Below are 24,457 nucleotides of genomic sequence, written 5' to 3' on the forward strand. Positions count from 1 at the left end.
AATTCAAAATGCAATGAAAAACCAAGACATCTAGGAGTCCATCATTGATCGGGATCAGAGATTGACCCGATCTACAGTAAGTAAGTAATTCGTGTTTTCATAGAATTTCTATCAATAGCATTTTTTTAAAATCATATTTTGAAATATTTTTTTCATTAAAGTAAAGAAAAATAAATATGCACAAGTACTTGTAAAAAATGTATATCTATTCAAACTTATGTGTATGTACACACAAATATTTACTGTACCACACACACACACACAACTATTGCACCCACATACAGTAAACGAGTATCCATACACAACTCATGTCCCCATTTTAACATCAACTCCCACCCACACATCAAACACAACTACCAACATTGGATGATTGTGTGTGGGTGACAATGAAATGTCATATTAGGAAGGCCATGCCATGAGCATTATATAACATAGTATGACTCTTGAAGGCTGAATGTTTGATGCGAACAATACAGCATTTGAGGCTCATCCTATTATCTATTCACACGTAAAGTAATGAACAAGCAGTCTATCACCTGCTTCATACACATATAATCTGACAAGGTTGGTGTAAAAATAGAAATAGTGGTAAAATTAACATTTTAGAATACAAGAACCTAATGTAAATATGAATAGCTATCTCAGATATAAATTACTTGACAGTAATTTTTTATAAAAGCCAAATATCGGTAATATATAGAGCATTATATTTTTTATAAAAGTAAAATACAAAATAAAAAAACCAATATTTGAATGGGTATGAGATAAGAGATGACACATTTTAATGTGTGGAATGTTAAGATGAAGGAATGACATCTTGAATGTAACTGAAGACTGGACTCGCATCCTGTTTACTGTAGGGTTCGTAAATTTTATACCCCCTTCTAACTAAACCAAAGATCTTATAAACACAAGATAGCGTTCTCCGCAATTTACGCATAACAAGTACAAGCATTGAGTTGGCAGAAAAGCAATTAATTTTGGGAGAAGACATATTATAGTTGTTGGCATGAATCTCAGATAAAGTGTTCGTGTTACACAAAATTACGTTATTGTTCTTTAATTGTTATAAAGCGAGGGAACATTGTAAATTGGCGCTTCTAATTGTTACGCGTAAAGGTAAAGTGTACGCTGTAGTCAAAGCAGTTAAAAGTTGGTCAAAGTTCAAAAGTTTTCTCTTTTGCAAGTGGGCGCAATATACTGCGTTCTTACAGGATTTCCAAGTGGAAATCGCAGAGAACGCTATCTTGTGTTTATAAGATCTTTGAACTAAACCAAATCTACTCGCACAGGCCCAAAATTACATGTACAATAGATGTGTTCACATTGGATTAAGTTTGACCGAGACGATGGGTAATTCTACTTTGGTTAGTAAATCAATTATCATAGCGTTGTTCGCATCTGGATAATAAAACGCAGCAAGATTGAAGATTTAACAGTGTCATTCTGTTATTATTGGACTTTTCTGTATGTAACAGGGAAAATAGCCTGGTTATTCTACCTGGCTAACACTTGCTTGATAAGTTCAAACTTAACATGCGACTTGTGTAATTTTATCAAGGAGAATGTTACGCAGGCAGTTCACTATGAATTTTTTTTGGGGAGTCAAAGGCACCAAGATCCTCGTAGGTATGACCAAAAAAAGTATAATCTAAACAGAGTACCACCTCAATAAATAACTAGTAAACTTGGTCTTGGATATGAATAAAATCAAATTAAAAGGAATTTTTTACATAAAATAACCTTTGCTTACCCTACGCTTTCCTTTCTTAAGAAGGAGCGAGGACGACACATCAACAGCGAAATGCATTCTCCAATCAAAATACTATTTCCAGTCAACTAGTGATTTGTGCCACACAGAGTATAGAAATTTATATATAAACACTGTTCGCACTGCAAATCCAATGCTGCTCTATAAATAGAAATCCGTGTTTAGCCTGCATTCAAAGGCCCAGTTCACACTACAAGTTTATGCTTTCCAATTTACACTATGAATTCAATGATCACACTTTTAAACAGAATAACAATTAGTTAACCTCTGAAAAGTAAGTAAATCCAATACACTGTTAAAATAGTCTTCCTAATATATTATTCTTTATTCCACTGAAAAAATCAGGTTTAGAACCCAGACAGCGTATTATCCTGAAGACACAAGCAGTAATTCTTCAATGAATATGCAAGCCAGTTGGGTTATAATTCCAAATTAATCGGCGTATAAGTAATTAACAGATGTTCATTCCACAGCATTAATTGTTTAACGTATTCCTTAGCATTAATTGTTTAACGTATTCCTTAGTATGCAAGTCAACAGCTTATAAAATCAAGCAGATCGTTGCACCAATAATGTTTTATACTCATCCGGTGTTTACTTTCTGAAGAGGAAGACCACCACTCAAATCTAACAGCGATATCAGTTTCCTAAGAGTGGGCTTTTCCTGCAGGTATTAAAACACAGAATAAGGCCATCACTGTTTCAAGTACAATTTAGGATGTGAGTTATACAGTATTAGTGAGGTAGTCACTACAATCGATCCCAAATGAGCAATAAACGAGGCACATGACACAGACGTGATCTAGCAACAAGTCGGCAGCTCCAATAAATTCAACAGACAAACACTTCCCTCTGCTGAATCCTCACCAATAGAAAGCATTTATAATTTTTCAGTTTATTTCCAAGGCGAGAAAAAATACCTCTATTAATGATGCATATTTCTCCTTTGGACAATGTAACCATGGACAACGTCTTAAAGCAGGATGCTTCCTTGACAACCCATATGAAAATGTCACTAATTATCTCTAATAATGACACTCGTTAACGACGCTGTGGCCGTAGCATCGAAAAGGCTTTATTACTCAGCAATTCTAAACTGAAAATGGTTTAATCAACATCAAACTGATCTCATGGAGCTCCTGATTCAACACAGGTAAGTCTATTCTCCTCTAACCCCTTGAGTAAAGAAAGCAGATTAACAATGCGCCAAGCCTACAGAGCCAATAGCATTGGCTCAAATAATAGCATTAATATTCACGAGAGTGTGTGCACCTACCCGATACATCCCCAGACCTTAAGACTCCAACTGACGATCAGTAAACAAGATGGCCGTGAAGTTTCTCTTTTAATGTTGTAGAAATGAGTCAGACTATTCAACCGGCTAGTTCTACTTCACAACTAGTTGTGGTAGACATTTGAAAATGTCTGACAATGTGCAGGTATTGGGTAACAATGGCCAGTGGACAATGGCCCTTCAATAGGCAGCTGATCCTGGAACAATACACTATTCATTCCCAATCAATAGTCCTGGGCTCTTGAAACAGGAGCTGGTAATGGGCAAAACAACAAATTAGTGTGGTACAGCACGGTTGTACTTGTGCACTCAGGTGTGTACACATAGGATTGTTGAAACAAAACCTACTTAGAACATTTACTTCAAATAGGTGATTTTATGGCGGTACGTTGTTATATAACACCAATGACCACTGGATCGGAACAGTCACTTCATTTATAGCACTAAATGAAGATAGTCGACCATTCCATACATAAATTCATCGATAAAATAAACACATTGGTTTCCAATTGATAATCCTTAACTCAATATACTGGAATAATCAAAGCAATAATAAAGAAGAACAACAACAATTAACTACCAGCAAAAATGTCAACATTCTCAGAAGCAAATGCTTCTCATTGGTCGCATTACATTGGTTTTTAATCGCACTATTAATGTAAATCTGATTGGGTTTCGTTAGTTCCTGGTGGTGGTTCATTTATTATCAACTAGTCAAAAATCTCTTAATAAGAACAGATTTCTAATCAAGTTCTCAATTTAATCAATGGACGAACTGAATAATTGAAGAACGGCTCGTATCAACTCCTCACGTCAATTCCCAGATGTAGTCACATGGCCAAACATGCTCCTAATTCTATATCATTTGACGCATCGAAATCCCAAATTGAATCAAATTCTCCCATAAGCAGGCATAGGATGCCAAAACAATCTTTCCATCTCGTGCTTGATATTTATTCATCTAAACATTCTGATCACTTTTTAAAAAATTGCTGCCAGCATCGTCCTCCGTATCAAATTAGCTAATATAACAAGACCGGAATGGGTAACTTGTGTATGGGACTGTAGCAAGTTCTTAAGTTCTGAGTAAATAGATATTGGGTTGTAATCATTGTAATTTATAATGATGTTTCTTTTTCATTGCACACTAGCTAAATAGGTTTGAACCGGTACACCTTGAAAATTGAAAACATCATAAATATTCAGTATAGCAAAAAAAAAAACTACTTTGGTATTAAAATGATTCTTTCTCTTGTTGATCAATTCAGCAAATCAAAAATACCTTTGGCACAGATAAATTATCCAAAGAATGTATTACAAATTACAGATTAATAATCCGACAATGCATTTAAGTTACAGATGAACAATCAATTCCAGAATGCATTTCAAGCCAGAGATTAACAATTCCAGGGTTCATTCCGACTTGCAGATGTAAAATTCCAGAATGCATGTAAAGTTAGCAAAAGGATAAAATAAATGCAGACTCAATGCATTTTAAGTAACGGCTTAAGAATCCCAAATTGCAAATCAAGTCAAGTAATTCAAGAATCTTGGAATTCGTTTCATAACTCAATAAATTAGACTGAAAATAATTCAACTTGAGAACTTTCCAAGTTTACACAAATATTCATTTCACATGAAATTGATTAATATAAAAAAGCCATTGCAACAAACCACAAAATACAATGCTGGGTTTAAACAGCAAAATCCATCAACAACTGATCTGGGAAGCTTGCCGGCTGATCTCTCTATAGTCACGTCCATGATTCAAATAATATTCAATTTAGACTGAAGATTTAACGGTTACAGAGACATATAATGATGATTAATAAATGAACAACCTTAGTTCTCGACGAAGCTCATTAATAATCAGACACGTTTCTAATCATAGATTCTTTATTCTCCGCTCTCGGGCTATTTATTGCTGTGCCTAGGGACGTGAATAGGTTAGGTTACCGTAGCTTTACTTTTGCTATTATAATACACTGATAGCTATAACAGATCTTTGAATGAATACATAGGCCTACCCACTGTGTTTAAATAGCCGAAAGCTAACGGTCTAAGCTAATAATGAATGGTATTATTTATGCATTTGTTTTATAGTACCTTTTGATTACATATATGCTGTCTATGTTGAGCAAATACAATATTTAATTAAATTTTTGACAGGATTATGACAGATGGTACGTAACATCTTAGGTCACAAGAGTATTTTCTTGTTCACGTTCTTATGGTTAATGAATTACTCAAATAGTAAATAAATTAAACATTAAAATAAATATTTAATTTTTATCCTATGTACTAAAGTACATTAAGATATTATCTAGTATATTTTTATAGAATAGGTTGATAGCGAAATTAAAAACAATTCTTTAAATTAAAACAAATAAATATCAGGACATTATAAAATATAACCAATATTTACTCTACCACACACACATAACCACCTACATAAACATGCACACATAAGCAACCCCCCAGATACTAACACAACCATACACACACTCGCACACCAACTTGCATGATATAGGAAGGCCGTAGTCTGAGCATTACTGGTACTGGTATAGGCATTTATAATAACTAAGTTCATAGTATTATATATACATAAAGCATCACTTCATAGTATTACCAATGACCATTGGATACATTAGGCCACGAAAAAAAAAGTAGTTTCTCATTTTGAGAAAAGGAGAATGAGGGCCCCCTTTTTTCACTCCGAGATCGCAAATCCAAGATGGTCGATGGGAAATAGCTACTTTCTCAATTTTACCAAGTAGACACATTGAAAGCAAATAAAAGAAGCACTAGACATGATTCATACCCTATTTATCCCCAACCATGAACAACCAAGAGAGGAATTTTACTGATGTGAGTTAGCCAGATTTTCGTACATTTCGTAACATAAAGGAAATTTTTTTTAAATTTTAAAGTTTTGTGAGGCAGAGAAAATGAAAGTACGAGGGACGAGAAACTATAAAGTTTTTTATTTGGCATTAACAGCCACATGGAAGCTATTTTGCTCCATATTTCCATTCATGTAGGTAAGGCAAGAATTTTTGATACCTTGTTTAGCGAATCCTCCTCAATAATGGTGATACCAAATAAAATTTAATTTTTGGCAGCACACCCTCCGCAATGAAAAATGGAAATTTCACAAAAACAAAAAATTTTTATTTATTTTTATTACGCTTCCTTAATTAAGGATGTGCATCATGTGGTTACCAAGGTAACAGATGGCATCTTTTGAATCTGTTCAATGACTTGCTTAATTACCTGGGATTTACATAGCAATTAGTACTTGTTGAATATCAAGGACATATTAGACCAAATCTTTATGCCTGTATCTAATTAAACCAACACAAATGTAGTGAGTCAAATTTGAAAATGTTGTTAGCATAAAGCTCAACCTCCACTATCAAATTTTCTTTAAACTGTTAAATGCTCATATACAGTCATGATGTGCCTATATATGGTCATGATGTGATGTCATCATGACCATATTTAGGCATGTCACATGTTTTTGTCAAATCAAATTTGATAGTCTGGACAGGACTTGGGTGTTTTCTTCATCAAGTAATGCATAAAGAATATTATACCATGATTAAAAATACAATAATTTCGTTTATTCATCTATACTGTTAAAATAACCATCTTGAAATTTCTATACCATTATTAGCTATATTATAACAAATTACAAACACAATTTTTTTTTTTTAATCTAGAAGCATTTGATGACTGTTAGAACATATTAAGAGGTAATTAAAGCTTTTTCAACACTATCACTATCACATTGTATGCAACAAATTCATGTGATCTGGCCATGTATGGGCACGATAATATCATATTACACCTAAATATGGGCATATCACATTTTATTTCACATAAACTTTGATTGTGGATAATGCTTGAGATATGCAAATTGGCTGTGTTATGATCAATATTCTAACATGGCTAGTTGGACCATGTTAATATAGGCAACTGCAAAGGATTCCATTAAATATATAAATTGATGTGCATTTATGCATGTACTGGGTACACATTTATGCATCTGCACAGTGTGTGTTAAGCATGATTTTAAATACATTACTTGCTTAAGTGTTTTATTTTCTGCATACATGAAGTTTTTGTATTAGACATTTTCTTTTGAACTGAGCGCATTTTAGGAATAAAGACAATATATCTGGTAAAAAGCATTTTTTAATACAAAATAAAATACTTTTAATTTATTTTTTTAAATATTTTTTTTTATCTAATCGAATACCAACAGCAAATAATAAAATAAACAAAGTATAATTAAACTATTTTCTTGCTTAGCACTTTTAAAAGAGGTTGAAGAATTCATTTTGGATTCTGAATATTCACTGCCATCAATTTAGGGGTAATTCACAATTATCAACACATTTTCACAAGTGTACACACATTACTCCTTTTCAGTACCCCCTCCCTCCCCTCAGAATGTGTACTAGTAAATAATAATGATTGTTTTGTTTCTTTTTTATAAAAGAAGTAAAATGAAACTTTGTAATGTATCTTGCCATTTATGTTTCCACCTCATCTTAGGCTTTATTTTCCATGGACAAATGAAAACTTGATGGGAAAATAGTAAATTTAGTACATTTTTTCATGAGGCTCCAAAAATTCATGAGGGCAGAGGACATGAATCTAAAGCCTAAAGTAATGTTGGTTATATTTTTTTTTTTTTTTTTTTTGTAGCCATGTCACGCCATGTAGCCATGTCAATATGGTGGTACTGGCCACCAGATTATACCTCTGGTATCTAAATTTATGGAATCAGGACATATAAACATTAACTCTTAGCATAATCATTTGGTAAATTTATAAACCATCTGGTTTAATTAATTCAGTTTTCATTCACTAAATTATTCATTTTTATGATGTGCACATGTTACAGACTGTGATTCTTTTACATGCTCAAAGCCAGTATATTAAATATGATAAGTATGAGAAGGGAGAGCAGGACCTTGAATCACCTTAGTGCCCTCTCAAGTAATCAAGCCCTTCCACTTCATCTTCACACCCCAACCAGCCCACCAACTTCCCACTCATTTCGATGCTCCTAGACATGCCACTGCCGCCAAAGCCAAGTAAAAAAAAAAAGTAGTTTCTCGTACTAATATTTTAAAAAAAAGAGAATGAGGGCACTATTTATTTTCATGGCAAATAATTTTACTGATGCGAGTTAGCCAGGTTTTCATAGATTTCGGAAATATAGGAAATAATAACTATAAAAAATAATAATTTGGCGAGGCAGAAAAAATGGATTTAGCCTATTATCTTATATTTTATCTTATGCAGGAAACATGCTGCAGTCCAACTTAAGAACAAGATAATTAAAGATGGAACTTTATATACATTGATTTTGCAAAGCTGCCACCCACCAAAAATAATTATTGGAATTTTAGGCTGTTCAAAAATTTAAAAAAAAATAAAATAAAAATTACTTTTAATAGAAAAGATTTCTCCTAAGAAAACATTATTTTTTCCTAACAATTCATTAATAAATTTTATTCCTGTTTTCTCTTCCAACTAGATACTTTTAGAAAATCAATTTTGCTAAAAGAGAAAACAAAATTTGATGATCTGTCAAAAATATATTTCGCAAAAAAAAAACGTATAAAGAGTCTCGCCTAAGAAATATCCCCAACACAAACTACTGCATCAGCGTTTAACTCACACAGATCTGGCACGACAACAAATTGTTTCGTATCACGCTGTCCGAGTTGGCCTTAAATGTTAGCTATAAACTAATGGTAATCTTATATTTCAAAAGCAACAATAGAAAATATTTATATTTGTGTGACCTTGTACTTTATGCCAATTTAACAAACCCTTTTACAACATTTTGTTGAAGGCTAATAAAATATCACTAATCATTCAAGTATCATCCTATCTCCCAAGGCCAAGGTGAAATTTACCTTCAATATTAGAAGCATTATCCTTCCATATTTCATCATAAAACTTCAAGGTCAAAGTGCATATTGATTGACATTTTAATGACATACTTGTTTTCTGTCTCTTCTTGATTTATTATTATTTCATAATATTTGTATATTAATATTTGTATATTAATATTTGTATATTTGTATTCATATACTTTTTACTGATTTCATTTCATTTTATTCAAAAATCATACTATAATATGTAATTCCAAGGATAAAAAAAAAAGATAACAAATAACGTAAAGGTCAACTTATTTCCATTGTAGTCCTTTGCACGAGCACACTGCATTATTACGGAATTTCCATGCGGAAATCTTGGAGAACGCTATCTTGCAATTATAAAATCTTTGATAATGTTAAACTAGATGTTGGAGAGGGCACCAGAGCAAGCACACCTAATGAAAACCAAGCATGTATGTAAATCCAAAAAAACTGGTACACATAGTATTGGTGAGGTAAATTAGCTGTGATCTATAAATTATCCCCAACGACAAAAATGGGTTTAGAAAAAAAATATATTAAAAATGTGTCTAGGAATTTTATCACCTTATTATCGCGCCTAATGAATATTAATCAGCTAAATGCTCATTTCAGAGATGTATCATTGACAAAATGTTGTCGTAATTTATTATTCTCGGTAAATCTTTGAAGAAATGTATTTGCAATTGTAAACATGTTTTGGCAAACTAGAAAAATAGGTGTGGCAGACAAAGTTTTTAACTGGCAAAAAGATATGTAAGAATTACCTGTACTGCATAATAGATCATAAAAATTTGTTTGCATGAATTTTTAATTTGATCAGGGATTAAATTTATACACAGATCAGTAAGATAAATAATAAATATTAAATAATCGTGTTTAGAACACTGTGTTGAGTTCAACGACGTCAATAAAAAAAATATTTCTATTATAAGCCTAGAAATGAGATTTTATAATTATCACACTGGACCCATGTAGAGGCTGGAGAAGGGATGTTAGCAACAGATGTTCTCACTAAATAGAATAAAAGTATTACGAATTTAAACAAAACCATATATCTATACACTAAAAAAAGATAACATCACCATGACAACAAGATACAAAAATGAGCATACTTCAGGTATATATCACCGTGGCAACAGAGAGTACACAATAATGGAGACAACAGTGAATGTGTAGCTATAGATGTCAAGTTTACGAGTTTAATTTATTGGTCTTTGGGGACAAGTTGTCATGTTCCTGCGTGGGATGTAAGGATAAGTATGTGAGCTGTGGTTATTGATAATATATATAATTTATATCAATATTCACTTAACAATTATACAGGGAATAAATGAATAATGTAAAATAATCCTAATATAAAATTGATCAATAATACATTATTAGTCAATATATATAATAATTTTTTATATAATATGAATTTTTTATTTTAAATTCTACATGCAAACAAGTACTGTAGTTGTCACTGAATAGAACCTTATGGTGGAAGCGGTTTGGCGCAGCAGGAACGGTTTGGTTTCCCAACATCGAGGTCGGGGGTTCAAATCACTTTATCTACATTGTTTCTCCCCACCCAGAAGTATAAATGGGTGCCTGGTGGAATTCCCTGCTACAGCAACAATATGGCAGCAACGCGCATGTGGACCCAATGACCAAGGAAAACAAAGCGCTTTGTAACCTAAAGGAATAGGTGTTATATACTAGTACCAAATAACAAAAACAAATCCCTTTGCCTGTGGAATTGTTTTTAATCAAATGAAAAATTCACATCAGAAGATTAGAACCTAAGATTCTAAACCTGGAAGGCAAGCACCCAAACCAAGAAGCTTAACTCCACCAACATTGCACGGTTTGAACCCAGGAACCTGAGATTGGAAAGTAACCATCTAAACCACCAAACTATAATCAAATCCATAAAAAAAACAAAAAACAATTAAACACAAAAATATTAAATTCAAAGGCCAGATAAGAATCATCTATTCATTTTATCATTAGTATTCATAATTTAAATGTAAAAGACATTCAGCATAAATGCTTGACAAGATTTGCATTGGATCCATAGACTTGAATTAAAGCGACTATCAGCCCTCTATAGTTTATCATTTCTAAAAACATATAACACAAACAACAGAGGGAGCTATTGCAATTCTGTTAAACCACAGGTAATAAATATCAAATAAATTGATTATCAAGATTTTTTAACAACAATTTAATGATATCCAATAAAAACTGGGAAAGGAAATCAATAAATATAAAATTACATAAAAATATACTTAAAAATCATATTACTTCATAAAATGTTTTGGGTTTAGAAAAAAACTTTTCTGTTGTTGAGAATATCTCTATTTTTCCAATAGACTGATCTAATCATTTTCAGAATAATTTTCCGTCCTTTTATTTAAATCCTTTATAAAGTTCATCCAACAATAAAGGTATTGTACCTGGATTGGCAAAAAATTTGACCTACACTGTTAACTCATCTAATCCAGTCTGGTGTCGCTAAATATAATAATTTTGATACGACAAGAATAATTATCGGTTTTCTTGTGTGTTCTTTCAGATAAAAGATGACAGAAACAGGAATGTTGTATGCATTTTTGAAATTGATACAAAAATTGTGACCACATGGGACACAGAATATTTTGATGATTGATGATGTTATCAAAGGATCATGTAACTAATATTACAGTCATTTCTCACCATCCATCAATCTTTGCATTCTCAAGGACATGAAATGTAAGGTCAAAATTTTTACAGCCAATTTAGAATTATAAAATTCTTGTAAACATATCCGCACTGCTCATTCTCTAATAAAATATTTCTCTGAAAAATGCCTATTTAAGTAGCATATTCACCTTTTCAGAAAGTTTGACATCAAAATAACAATATTATTAATTTATAGGCATAATGCGTATTTTCTACTTTTTCCAAGTCAAGTCTCAGAAAGGTTTAGTAACAATAAAGTTCAATAATTCACAATGTGTAACCTCGTCCACTTCCCTCAGGAATATCCCTATGGTAGTAAAGGCCAACTCAGACAGCGTCATTCGACGCAGCCCGACGCCTTTAGTCATGGTTGGATTGGTTGGTTTATTCGGTGTAAACTCCACGGATAATCCACGGAAGTGTGAAGAAGACTTGTTTCCAGTGGGGGTCCTTCTAATGGTAATTGGGAAGTACAGCAAGAGACAATCTCCTACTCTATGCATGCCATAATGAACATAGGACCAACCGTTTAAACATCTCATCCAAATGGTGCGCTATCATAACTTACATTTCAGCCATCTAGCTGAATTACAAGGAAAGAAGTGATGGGAATTGAACTGGGAACCAAAGTCTCCACGGTTCAGCGCACACAGAATGGCTACCACTAGTTTAGCCGATTGACCTTAGCTGTTCTCTTGGATACATATTCTGTATGAACTGAAAAGTATTTAAGGAACAATCCTAAAGAGTACCAATTTTATTATCTTGAAAGAACACGAAGTATCTGGTAAAATGTCAAAGCAAATTACCATATATGGTATCTGTGAGTCAGACACCACCACATCAACCATACAATTTCATATAGTGTACTATACTTGCTAACAGTCGCATATAAAGTTCTGATTGGTCAGTTAAGTTTGATTGACACATTAGAAAGGTCCACTACCATGCCTAGGATATTTACATATAAACAGGATGAATATGTTGTAATTAAAATCATTACCTGGATAATTAAAAACTACAACTTGAATTGTTTCCACATTTTTTATTTATTCACTCTATATACATTTTCTAATCATATATTCATAAACTTTAGAATTTAATTTACCTGAGCATTTTGAACTGTAGATGTTTGTACGTATGTTTGTATATTCTCTCTCCTCTGGTCAACACTGCCCCCAACGACTGGTACAAGTTGAGGTCCATCATGCATTCTATTTGTGTCATCTTCATTGTAATTATACTGTAAAATTGTAAAGAAAACAAGAAAAACAATTGTTAAATTGTGAGAATCTAATTAACATGACAAAAGCTATTTCAAGACAAAATCAATGTGGGTTAAATTCTGTCAAATGTAAGAATATATCTCCATCAACCTGAAATGCACACTAAAATCCATTATTTTTTACGACTTTTTTTATACATTCTATGAATATCATACTTAACAAATATGAAAAATCATTATTTTGGATTTGAATTGGTTGGCTTACAGCATGATAAAAGCGAGTCGTTGTATTTTGTTAAATCGGTTTATTATTACCGGTATATAGTAAGCAATTAACAAAAAAGATTTTGATGGATGTCGAAACACCTGAGGTACAGTTGTACACATTAAGATCACAAAAGGAGAGGGCGCTGTCTACAATTTGCTATATAAATTACTTCATGAGATTGCAAGTTTAAATTAAACATATTCATATCACCTTTAAAAAGAACTATGCATTTCAATTATTCAAATGAAAAAACCCTTGCTGGAGGAAATTGTGAAAATAAATGTCGAAGGTCGTATAAAGCGGTTTACGGTACATTAAAATCAAAAGTGTCAAGGCCAATGGACAAAATATTAAACTTTCAATAGTGTAGGTGCGTAAATTAATGAACATTACATAACATCAATAACTGCATTGCGCATCTGATTAAAATATGCTAAAACTGGATAAGATATGCTACATGTTAAGGATTTAGAAAATAGCGCATAATAAATACTGATTGTTACATGACTCATAGTATACATTGATAGAATATTGTATCACTATGGTGATAAGGAGCTGAGTCAGCGGTATTTCATTCTCAATTATTTTTACTTATTGTACTCGGTTGTAGTATTGATTTTATCAAATACTGATGTTCTCTTCACAGGTTTGCTCTGAAAGACCCTCCATTAAAATATTTTTAATATTAAAATATTAATAGGAACATAGACACATCAACAACAAAAGCCAAAAATAGACACATCAACAACAAAAGCCAAAAAGAAAAAAATAATAATGGCCGTAAACTGCAGCAAGAGTTAACTAAAGTAGCTGAAGTTGTTACATTAGCCAGAACGGATCCAGAGAAAAATCTGGGTAGAGTGGGGCCATGCAAAATGCGAAGTGCCAAACGGATTAAGGAAGGGGTGGTGCTTGAGATCTTTGTTAAGAAATGCTTGACTATAGCCTAGACACTAGTACATCGAATTAAACATTAGCCTAGTTTGGAGTACCATGCTCCCTCCATTTTTTTCTTTTCTTCTCATTTTATTTTTTTTTTTTTGGGGGGGGGAGAAGGTGAGGGGGAAGGAGGTCCAGTCTTGGAAAACTTGTAGCATCAACAAAAATAACCACCATTATGACTGACAGCAATAATATATTAATATATACCATATTTAAATCAAATTTATTGTTGAGAAGGGCATTTACTTGAGGGAGGTATGCATTCGAGGGAGGCGTTTTTTTGGTTTAAAATGGATACATACTCAAATAAACAACCTTTATTTCACTGTAGATGTGGACCTGTAATGCATAGTTATCGTCAAAATGTGTTATTGTGTGACTAATATAAAGTATTATTGATCCCAACCAGGTTAGAAAAAATGTAATTCTACTGGAGTAGAATATTGATAGAAAAATGTAATTCTACTGGAGTAGAACATTGATAGAAAAATGTAATTCTACTAGAGTAGAACATTGATAGAAAAATGTAATTCTACTGGAGTAGAACATTGATAGAAAAATGTAATTCTACTGGAGTAGAACATTAATAGAAAAATGTAATTCTACTGGAGTAGAACATTAATAGAAAAATGTAATTCTACTGGAGTAGAACATTGATAGAAAAATGTAATTCTACTGGAGTAGAACATTGATAGAAAAATGTAATTCTACTGGAGTAGAACATTAATAGAAAAATGTAATTCTACTGGAGTAGAATATTAATAGAAAAATGTAATTCTACTGGAGTAGAATATTAATAGAAAAATGTAATTCTACTAGAGTAGAATATTGATAGAAAAATGTAATTCTACTGGAGTAGAACATTAATAGAAAAATGTAATTCTACTGGAGTACAATATTAATAGAAAAATGTAATTCTACTGGAGTAGAACATTAATAGAAAAATGTAATTCTACTGGAGTAGAATATTGATAGAAAAATGTAATTCTACTGGAGTAGAATATTGATAGAAAAATGTAATTCTACTGGAGTAGAACATTAATAGAAAAATGTAATTCTACTGGAGTAGAATATTAATAGAAAAATGTAATTCTACTAGAGTAGAACATTGATAGAAAAATGTAATTCTACTGGAGTAGAACATTAATAGAAAAATGTAATTCTACTGGAGTACAATATTAATAGATAAATGTAATTCCATTGGAGTAGAATATTAATAGAATGTGTTTAGCATGATGTTGCTTCCATTAAGATTCGTTTACAGTAATTTAGGGGGCTTTTATTCAAGAAAGAATACCTCAGCGAGGACAATCGAGGAAGTCATTTATTCCAAGTGAGGCTCTAGAGGGGGCATTTATTCAAAGCGAGGCGTTTATATGAATAAATATGGTATAAAATGTAGCCAATTAAAATACAGTAGAAAATATTATCCGAAATTGATTTGGATTAATGTCTTCATTAAAATATTAAAATTAAGAACTGACTTTTAGTTTAGTTTTTAATGAAAATTCAAAAATGACTATTATAATTATTATAGCCATCTGTTATATATGTCTGTGACATAATTGAGGGTATGCCCCACATCAGTCACTTAAATGGACAGCTTGAGATATCAAGATTTTAAACACGATTGATGAGATTTACTCATGAATACTAATTTGTCACCATGCATACAAAAAATAATGAAGTATTATTTCTTTTGATATAAATTTACCAGCAATACTGGGAGAACCAAACATACAAAGATATAGTGACACCTAAATCAGACTTTAAAATAAAAACAAAATTACTAGAGATTGATTCGTGAATAGTTATTTTTTTACACGAGTACAAAGGACTGCCATCATGGAATTTTCCTAACTGTAAATTTACCAAAAAACTAGGAGATGCGTTTAACGATATAGTGGCCACTAAATCAGATATAAACTACTGAACTAAAACTAAAGTTATATCAATAAGTTATCAGTTTTTATTAGATTTTTTTTCCCTCACTTTCCGGTTTTCTTCTGTTGGATTTATTTTATTGTCACAGTATATTAGTCAAAAAATACCAAAAAAAAGCAAAAACTGCTCTGATCTTTGTGAAATAGCGCTATATAAATGATGTAATGTATGAGATAAAGTAGTCATTCGCAATTAACGTACACTCTAAAATACTATTCGTAATCTTGGATTACAGCCATATATTTTTGGCAGTAAATTAAAGGATTTTTGTAGTAAAACCTCTGTAAATTACTGAAAACTATTTTCTCCCATATCTGTGACTAATTGGAAATTCATAAATTATGTCCTTTTAAAGAGAAATTCAAATTTTTGTTTAAATTTTTTTAGTTACCTTCATTTCTTTGAGCAGCTATATTATATTAAAATATTAAGAATAAAAAACTGGAAAAATTCCTTGTATACTTTGCCAAGAACTAAAGCAACAAAAGTAATAAACATGGATAACTACAAAAAACGAAACAAAGATGAGATTACTATCACCACAGTTTAAATAATTATCACTGAAGAGTGCCCTAAATTTTTATAAAATAAAATGTAACATATCAGTAGTTTCCATATTTTTCAAAGATTTCGGCAATTTTATTAGCTTTCGATTTGTGCGACGACACAACGCTAAAACGGAATCACTCGTGTGACCGTCCTACCTGGCGTCCTACGTTCTCTGCATACATAGATTTGACCAAATTGCGTTCCAGAATCTACTCGACGAGGTGACCTCAACTTTCTCGCATGCGCAGATGACTTTTAATGACGTCATTATGTTCTATGTCCTACTGTCGTCGCGTAATTGAAAGCTACTTTACCTATTAGACCACGACTGACGAACTTTTGATATTAATTTGATACAGCATTAAGTGGTACTGAAAAAGTGATGGTATAATCAGGGGCGATAATACGTACACCTAAAACAAGGTTGATTGATATTCTATATATATGTTACATAGTTACTAGAATTATTACGAGTCTCTTGGGGCCTGAACTGTTAATTTGGAAGAAATTAGATGACTATTATAGATAGCAGAAACATACATAGCCTATCACAGGGATGTCGAGATCTGGATGTTCCGTTTCAACAGGCATTAAAGGATAAACATTGGACCACCATTAATTATGTCAGCGTGTAACAGAGGTAAATGTAATAACTTTCGATTGTCATTTGATTCCGACTGCGGCGGGTAAACGGTTCGTCATTCAAATCATTCTTAAACATCAAGTGTAATTATTTCTCAATGTTTCTTACTACTGCGATATTATCTTTCACATTAAATCTGTCATGCCATATGCAGTGGCAGCATGGGAAATCAGATGGCTTTCTTTGGAGCAAGAGATTCAAATAAAATTTATAATGCTACTAACTTAAGTAGTATTTTTAAACCATTTAAAAATTGCATAGAAGAAATCCTGCCAGATTGGGTTTACAGTAGAGGATCAATTGCATTGATTTTAGCTTCATATTTCCACAGAAACGACACATGCTCTAGAATACTTGTACAGGTGTGATAAACTACTGTACTTAAGTGTGCCTCTTGTAGATATATATTAAAGAGGAACAACTCCTATTCTACCTATCTTTTCTCACCTGTATGGTTAACCCTCTTTACTTACCTGTATTCCTACCTCTATACTTTCTATCCCATTGGCATCCATATTCTAACCTGTATCTTTACACTGGGAATAACAGTACTCTATATATTTACACTGGTTCTGTTTTTCTCTCTTGGCTGACCTATACCATAATTATCCTATGCTAATCTATACATTTCTAGCAAAGAGTACTGCAAAAAATGTCCGATTCTCAGGGTTTCATTGGAACATAGTCCTATGTCAAAAAACACTACCACAAACTAAAGGGCGTCCTTCAGAAGGCAAGATTTGAATGCATTCTAATATGGCGCCCCTATCTCCTGGGTAGTACTTTTTGAACGTTACATTGTGTGCATACAAACTCAGGGCAGTCGGACCTCTCATAATTCTATTCTTTGCTTCTAGTCCCAAGCCTCCAACAGCCGGAAATCGGCAAATCAGCATGGCCTACTGTCCCATGAATGGTAATATCTTTTGAAAACAACTCTCTTCTGCAAATTCATGATTTTTGTTTTTACTACAATATTATTTATTTTCTCCTTAAAGTCAGCTGACCATTGCTATCACCACGCACAGCAACAATAGATGTGTTAAGAAAGCTCACTGACAATTTTAACCAGATCTCCCAATAAGTGGCTTCAATTCAACTGCTGCATCAACTGCCAACTGATATAATTGTATCCTATAATACATGTATCCACCACACTTACCAAACTCATCCTACATCACTTCCCTATACTATCCGGTCTCTATCCCCATCTACCGATATCTATTACCTTATCCTACCTCTAAATATAGCAAGGGCCTCTAGCCTGTGATCAGTGACATCTAGCTTAATGACAGCTAATCACTTGAATGACATCACAAATTATATCTCCCCGAGGGGCAGTGACGAGTAGAATAACACAACTGATAAATAATTATTGTACATAATGAGCATATTAATGAATCTATACAGCACTTAGTTCAAACCATCACCTTTTACCCCAATCTCTATACAAAATTTAACTGTACATACATAATAGGAAAAGAAATAAATTGAAAAATAAAAACCATTATAATAATTTAAGTACTTATTTAAATAAAATTTATTAAGAAGGGCTTACATTTGATTCACTACGCCTTGTGACACGTCGACAACCGAACATAGCATTCAGGCAACTCAGCGGCCACCAAGTGTTTGTCGGCGAGTCCAGCACTAACTCGTACTCTTGCATTTTTCACAAGAATATCCTTTAAATTTCCAATAATTAAATATTCCAATTATTTTCCTCTATAGTACAACACTGTAGCGTGATAGCTCGTGAAAACAGCACTCGTGTTTAGCCGGTACCATTCCAATTATGTAGAAATCAAAAGCGGAAAAACAGCGTTCTGTATTTTTTTTTTATCGCACCACTTCTGGATTAGCATCCATATTCATAGATTCATATCCGATCACCTTCCTGATGGAAGTAAATGGTCCAAGTATCCCTTATAAACAACGTTGGACAGTTTTACGATCAACAGCGATAAAAAAGACACATGTGCCAATGCCAGCAGAATGAATGATCGATGGTTCAGCATTACAACAATATGTTTTTTCTAGATAAACACGATTTAGCCCGTGAAGAGCCTCAAATTGTCATTTCACAACTGTTTCCTCTTTCTCAGAATGGTACAAGAAAATTAAAAACCAAAAAGATCAGCTTTGTAGTAAAAACACTAAGCATCTTGGTATTTGCACAGCCATCTTCTCATATAGTAGAAAACTATAAGCTAAGAAATAACAGATATATATTACCACTCCCACATTGGAGCAGAGATATTTAATCACCTACACCTCTATCTCTCCACATAAATCTAAACTGAGATACATTTGTACCAACCGTGCAAATAGTGTGATTACCGATAGATTAACCTCTTGCCGTTTATCTTTGCCTGGCTGTACGCTAACTAATCACGCACAGGCAGGTGCATTCTTACGGATGACATCCATGCGTTGATTGTGTAATTTCTTAAGAGGAAGCCTCGAATATTCCATTCACGGTAGCAGCACATTAACAATCTGAACAATTTTTATACAAAAATCCGGATTGAAAATAATTTCATTTGGCGAACATCAAATCCAAACTAATCTACTACATATCATAAGCTGATGATGCTTACACGCTTGCGAGAGTATGCACTGACTATTATCAAGCAATACTTTAAATATTTTAATTACTGGATCCTCAGAGAGGTGACTAGGATAAGCGAGTATTCAACTACTGTATTCAACATGAATGCAACAGTGAGTATTGAGCAATTTTAAATGAGTTTTCCTCTTGATAATTGCATGTTGTCCTTGACAACAAGCAGTGTGCTGGGAGGTTGAGTGTTAATTAATATTCTGACTGTGTTGGTCGTTATTATTTCATAGAGCAAAGTGCCAAGGGGAGTTTTAACAGATTTTTCTTAAAACAATAAGAGCCAACTGGAGATAGGTAATATAAATTATCATCATATTGTAAAAACAAAGCAGATAGGAAAGGACTTTTACAAATTTAAAAGATCACCTTTTATTGCAGTGTATAAATGAAGAATTTCTGATATATTTATTTTAAATATATTAGACCAATAAAGATATTATTATTATTATTAATTTGATCAAGTATTGATTACATTTTTTCAATAAGAAAATTTCTGTTCTTTTAAATTAAACAATTGACCAATGATTGAGTGAAGTTCTGCCAAATTAAGGGAGGATAAAAATATACTACTATATATTATATTTGTACACTTGTCAAAATCATTGTACTTATCAAAAATATCACTAATACTTACATCATTAATGTCCTACGTACTAATTGTTCATTAATAATTAAAAATCATCCTAGAAAATAAATTTAAGTAGGTATTTAATGTCGGCCAAATTTAAAAAATAAATAGTTTCTCCTTCACAATTTGAAAAAAAAGTCAGTCAGGATTTTAGATGATGATTGCTTATGCTGGTGTAAAATCAAAACTGATGCAAAAGGCCAAGGTACTGAGATAAATATGAAAATTACCACTAAATTGTAATAAGCACTACCACCAGTGACAAAAAGCATTGTAATTCAGGGGGGAGGGGAGGGAATTAAATACTTTTAAGAAAATGTACAAAATATTAGCAGCAGCAAAATAGAAACTGACAGAAACTAGAAACTAAAGTATCTTTACACTTGGCCTTACAGCTACTTCACAGGTGCAACAACTTAATCAAATAACAATGAACAAATAAGCATACTACTTGAAAATTCAATAACACACTCAAAAATCATTCTCATCCCAAATATTAAAAGCTCCTAAAATGAAATCACAAATATTCTCAATCTCAAAAAAAAAAGTGAAATTGAATGACTTTCTAAATCGTAAAAATACTTTCATAATAAGCGAAAATACAAGCTATGAATTTCTTATTTAATTGTTCATAACAGATGACCGATGAAGCACCTCATGTTTTTATTAGCTTTAATAGAGTTAAGAAAATGAATAGCTAAGCAAAGGCTCAATTGATTAAGTGCAAGGTTTCAGTTGCTCCCTAAGTACACTTCACGCATAATTAATCATTTCTTATTATTAAACATGTTTACTTCCTTGTATCAAAACTATAGTGCAAATTGCACATAGTTTGAAGCTTTCACATATCATTCTGCAGATTACGCAAATGTGTAGAATGCACATACTACATTTGTGTGAAAGTGTATAATCATTTGTCAAATTTCATGTTGTAAAGACATCACATTCTTTCAATGACCGTGAATTTAACATACTACTTATGGCAAATTAACATACTTGTGTGGCAATGCGCATATTAATGTGAAGACTTAACATAACCATGTGTATGCTGCACATAAACTGTGTTTAGAATTTTACACTTGATGGAGTTTAATGTTACAGAGATAACACATCCTTTCAATGTGAGTGAATTAACATACTAAAACCAATGTATTGTGGCAATGCGAATACCAATGTGAAGATTTAACATCCATGTGTATGCTGTATGCTGCACATAAACTGTGTTTAGAATTTTTCACTTGATGGAATTTAATGTTGTAGAGATTTCACAGTGCGAGTGAATTCAACACACTACTAATGTAAAATTCACGTACTGGCAATCACAATGACATACCAATGTGACGATTTAATGCGTATGTTTCAAATATTGATTTTTTTTTTCATAGATAACACAAACTAGAATTTGATGAGAATGATCTGGACTAAAAGCCTACACTGAAATGGACAAACAACCGAGTTGATAAAGTCAAAATAACATGATTAACATCAGGGCTGAAAAAGCTACATACCTGAAAGTTAACTACCTTCAATGCTAAGATTAATTAAATAATAGTTAACAATATTTATGGTATAGTGTAAAATAAATATCATTCAGGTCAAAAATTTTGCCAATAAAGCATTTTTTTTAAATTTATTCTTTTATTAGGCCCAATAAAAAAAAATAGTTTAAAAAAATGGAAAAGTGATGAGGGAGGCCTTTTATTTTAATTTGCTAAAGCCAAATATCCCTCTTTGGTTGTTTGCTGGTCCATTGATATTCAAAATAAAATACATGATCGAGATAACACAAACAATATCTACTAACTATTTACTAACAAAAATGAAAGCAATTTTTTAAAACCAATTTTTTTTAATAAAGACATGCGGCGCAAGAGTGATAATATCATCATTTTTTTTATTGGGCCTTATCGCATATTAAACTTACTAAAGTTATGGTATACAATTATTTATGTGAATAGCATTTATTATAAATTAAATATAATTATTTACCTTAATATCACACTATAGTATATTTTTGCATTACCTTAAAAATATGCTACAAAAGATAATCTTTAGATGTCCTTTCTTTTAGTATTCATCCATTTTTCATTAAAAATATGCTACAAAAGATAATCTTTAGATGTCCTTTCTTTTAGTATTCATCCTTTTTTCATCATCATTATAATAATTTAATAACATGATTAACATCAGGGCTGAAAAAGCTACATACCTGAAAGTTAACTACCTTCAATGCTAAGATTAATTAAATAATAGTTAACAATATTTATGGTATAGTGTAAAATAAATATCATTCAGGTCAAAAATTTTGCCAATAAAGCATTTTTTTAAAATTTATTCTTTTATTAGGCCCAATAAAAAAAATAGTTTAAAAAACTGGAAAAGTGATGAGGGAGGCCTTTTATTTTAAGTTGCTAAAGCCAAATATCCCTCTTTGGTTGTTTGCTGGTGCATTGATATTCAAAATAAAATACATGATTGAGATAACACAAACAATATCTACTAACTATTTACTAAAAAAAATGAAAGCAATTTTTTAAAACCATTTTTTTTTTTAATTAAGAAGACATGCGGCGCAAGAGTGATAATATCATTTTTTTTATTGGGCCTTATCTCATATTAAACTTACTAAAGTTACGGTATACAATTATTTCTGTGAGTAGCATTTATTATAAATTAAATATAATTATTTACCTTAATATCACACTATAGTATATTTTTGCATTACCTTAAAAATATGCTACAAAAGATAATCTTTAGATGTCCTTTCTTTTAGTATTCATCATTTTTTCATCTTATAATAATTTAATAACAAATTTAATTTCCAATATCAATATGAAATTTTTTCTCAATCATCGGTCTTAAGCGATTTTAGCTGAAGCAAATCTGATCTTGAAATTCCAAACGAGAAAAATTCATGCCATGAAATCTAATCAAATTTTGATATTTTGTTTTTATAGAAATGGGATGAATTAAGAGACAAGCATCCTCCAACAGCGAGTCACTCATCAATGATAGGATGCAATTGCTCCTACTAAACTAAGGCTGAGTCAGGCTGGCTTAGTAAGCGGATAAGAAATCCTGGATTTAAACATGATTGAAACTACAACCCAAAGATTTCAAAGGCAGACATAAAAAACCCCCTTATAGCTCCATCTTCCGCACTTTTTTTTTTTTTAAGAATTGCAGTTGGGTGCATGTGGCCTGCAGATGGTATGTTGCCCAAATGTAATACAGAGTAACCCTGAAAAATATTAACCCAATATTTAAAGATGTACTGGCCCTTGCAAGAAACAAAAAAAAAAAATCATAAAAATAATTTTTTTAATTTACTTGCCCATTTTGAAGTAACATAAAAATTGTCAACTTGAACATAGAAATCAGTGTATTAAAAAAATGCTTAACCAATTGCTTAAACATAAATCCATCATTTTACAGTGAAAAAAAATGATAGAACACTTCCAGTCACTGGTAGTGTTTTATTATCTTTATTATAATTATCCAGTTAAAAAATCAGGGGACACACTTTTTAATTTAATAATTTCTATGCTCAAGTTTTTAATTTGTGTTACTGCAAAATGAGGAAGTTAATTTAAAAATTATTTTTTATGATTTGGTGATTTTCAAGGGACAGTATATCTTTAAAGAAAAACTTACTGTTCACATTAAAATTTCAACACAAAACTTTCTAACTACTGTTTGGTTGAGCACTATATAGTGAAATCTCCACTCCTATGAACCAGTCGATTTAAAAAACACATCAACATTTGGAATAAAACATTAAATTATTGAAAAACTGTAAAGTGGTCTATAAATTTGAGGCTAACAATTTGTAAAATGTCTTATTGTAGTACTTCAAGATGTGAGTTACAACATTTGTAAAATGACTCAAGTACCTAAAACTTGCCACTCTACAAGTCAATATTAT

At 31.9% G+C, this 24,457-nt stretch overlaps 1 protein-coding gene across 1 annotated transcript in view; it reads right to left on the reverse strand.

Annotated features, from left to right (window-relative positions):
• Window positions 1-18,965, reverse strand: part of LOC117123285 (disks large homolog 2-like) — a 62,533-nt gene extending 43,568 nt beyond the window's left edge. The window contains exons 1-2 of the mRNA XM_033269159.1: window positions 18,840-18,965; window positions 12,819-12,953 (exon numbers count right to left, since the gene is read on the reverse strand). Of these exons, the coding sequence (XP_033125050.1) occupies window positions 12,819-12,953; window positions 18,840-18,950 (246 nt within the window). The 5' untranslated portion in view covers window positions 18,951-18,965. The remainder of the gene's footprint in view (window positions 1-12,818; window positions 12,954-18,839) is intronic.
• Window positions 18,966-24,457: the final 5,492 nt, after the last annotated feature.

The sequence above is a fragment of the Anneissia japonica genome, unplaced genomic scaffold (genome assembly GCF_011630105.1).
Source record: "Anneissia japonica isolate Jap-2015-1 unplaced genomic scaffold, ASM1163010v1 scaffold288292_len1863012_cov191, whole genome shotgun sequence".
In the NCBI taxonomy this organism is placed as follows: domain Eukaryota; kingdom Metazoa; phylum Echinodermata; class Crinoidea; order Comatulida; family Comatulidae; genus Anneissia; species Anneissia japonica.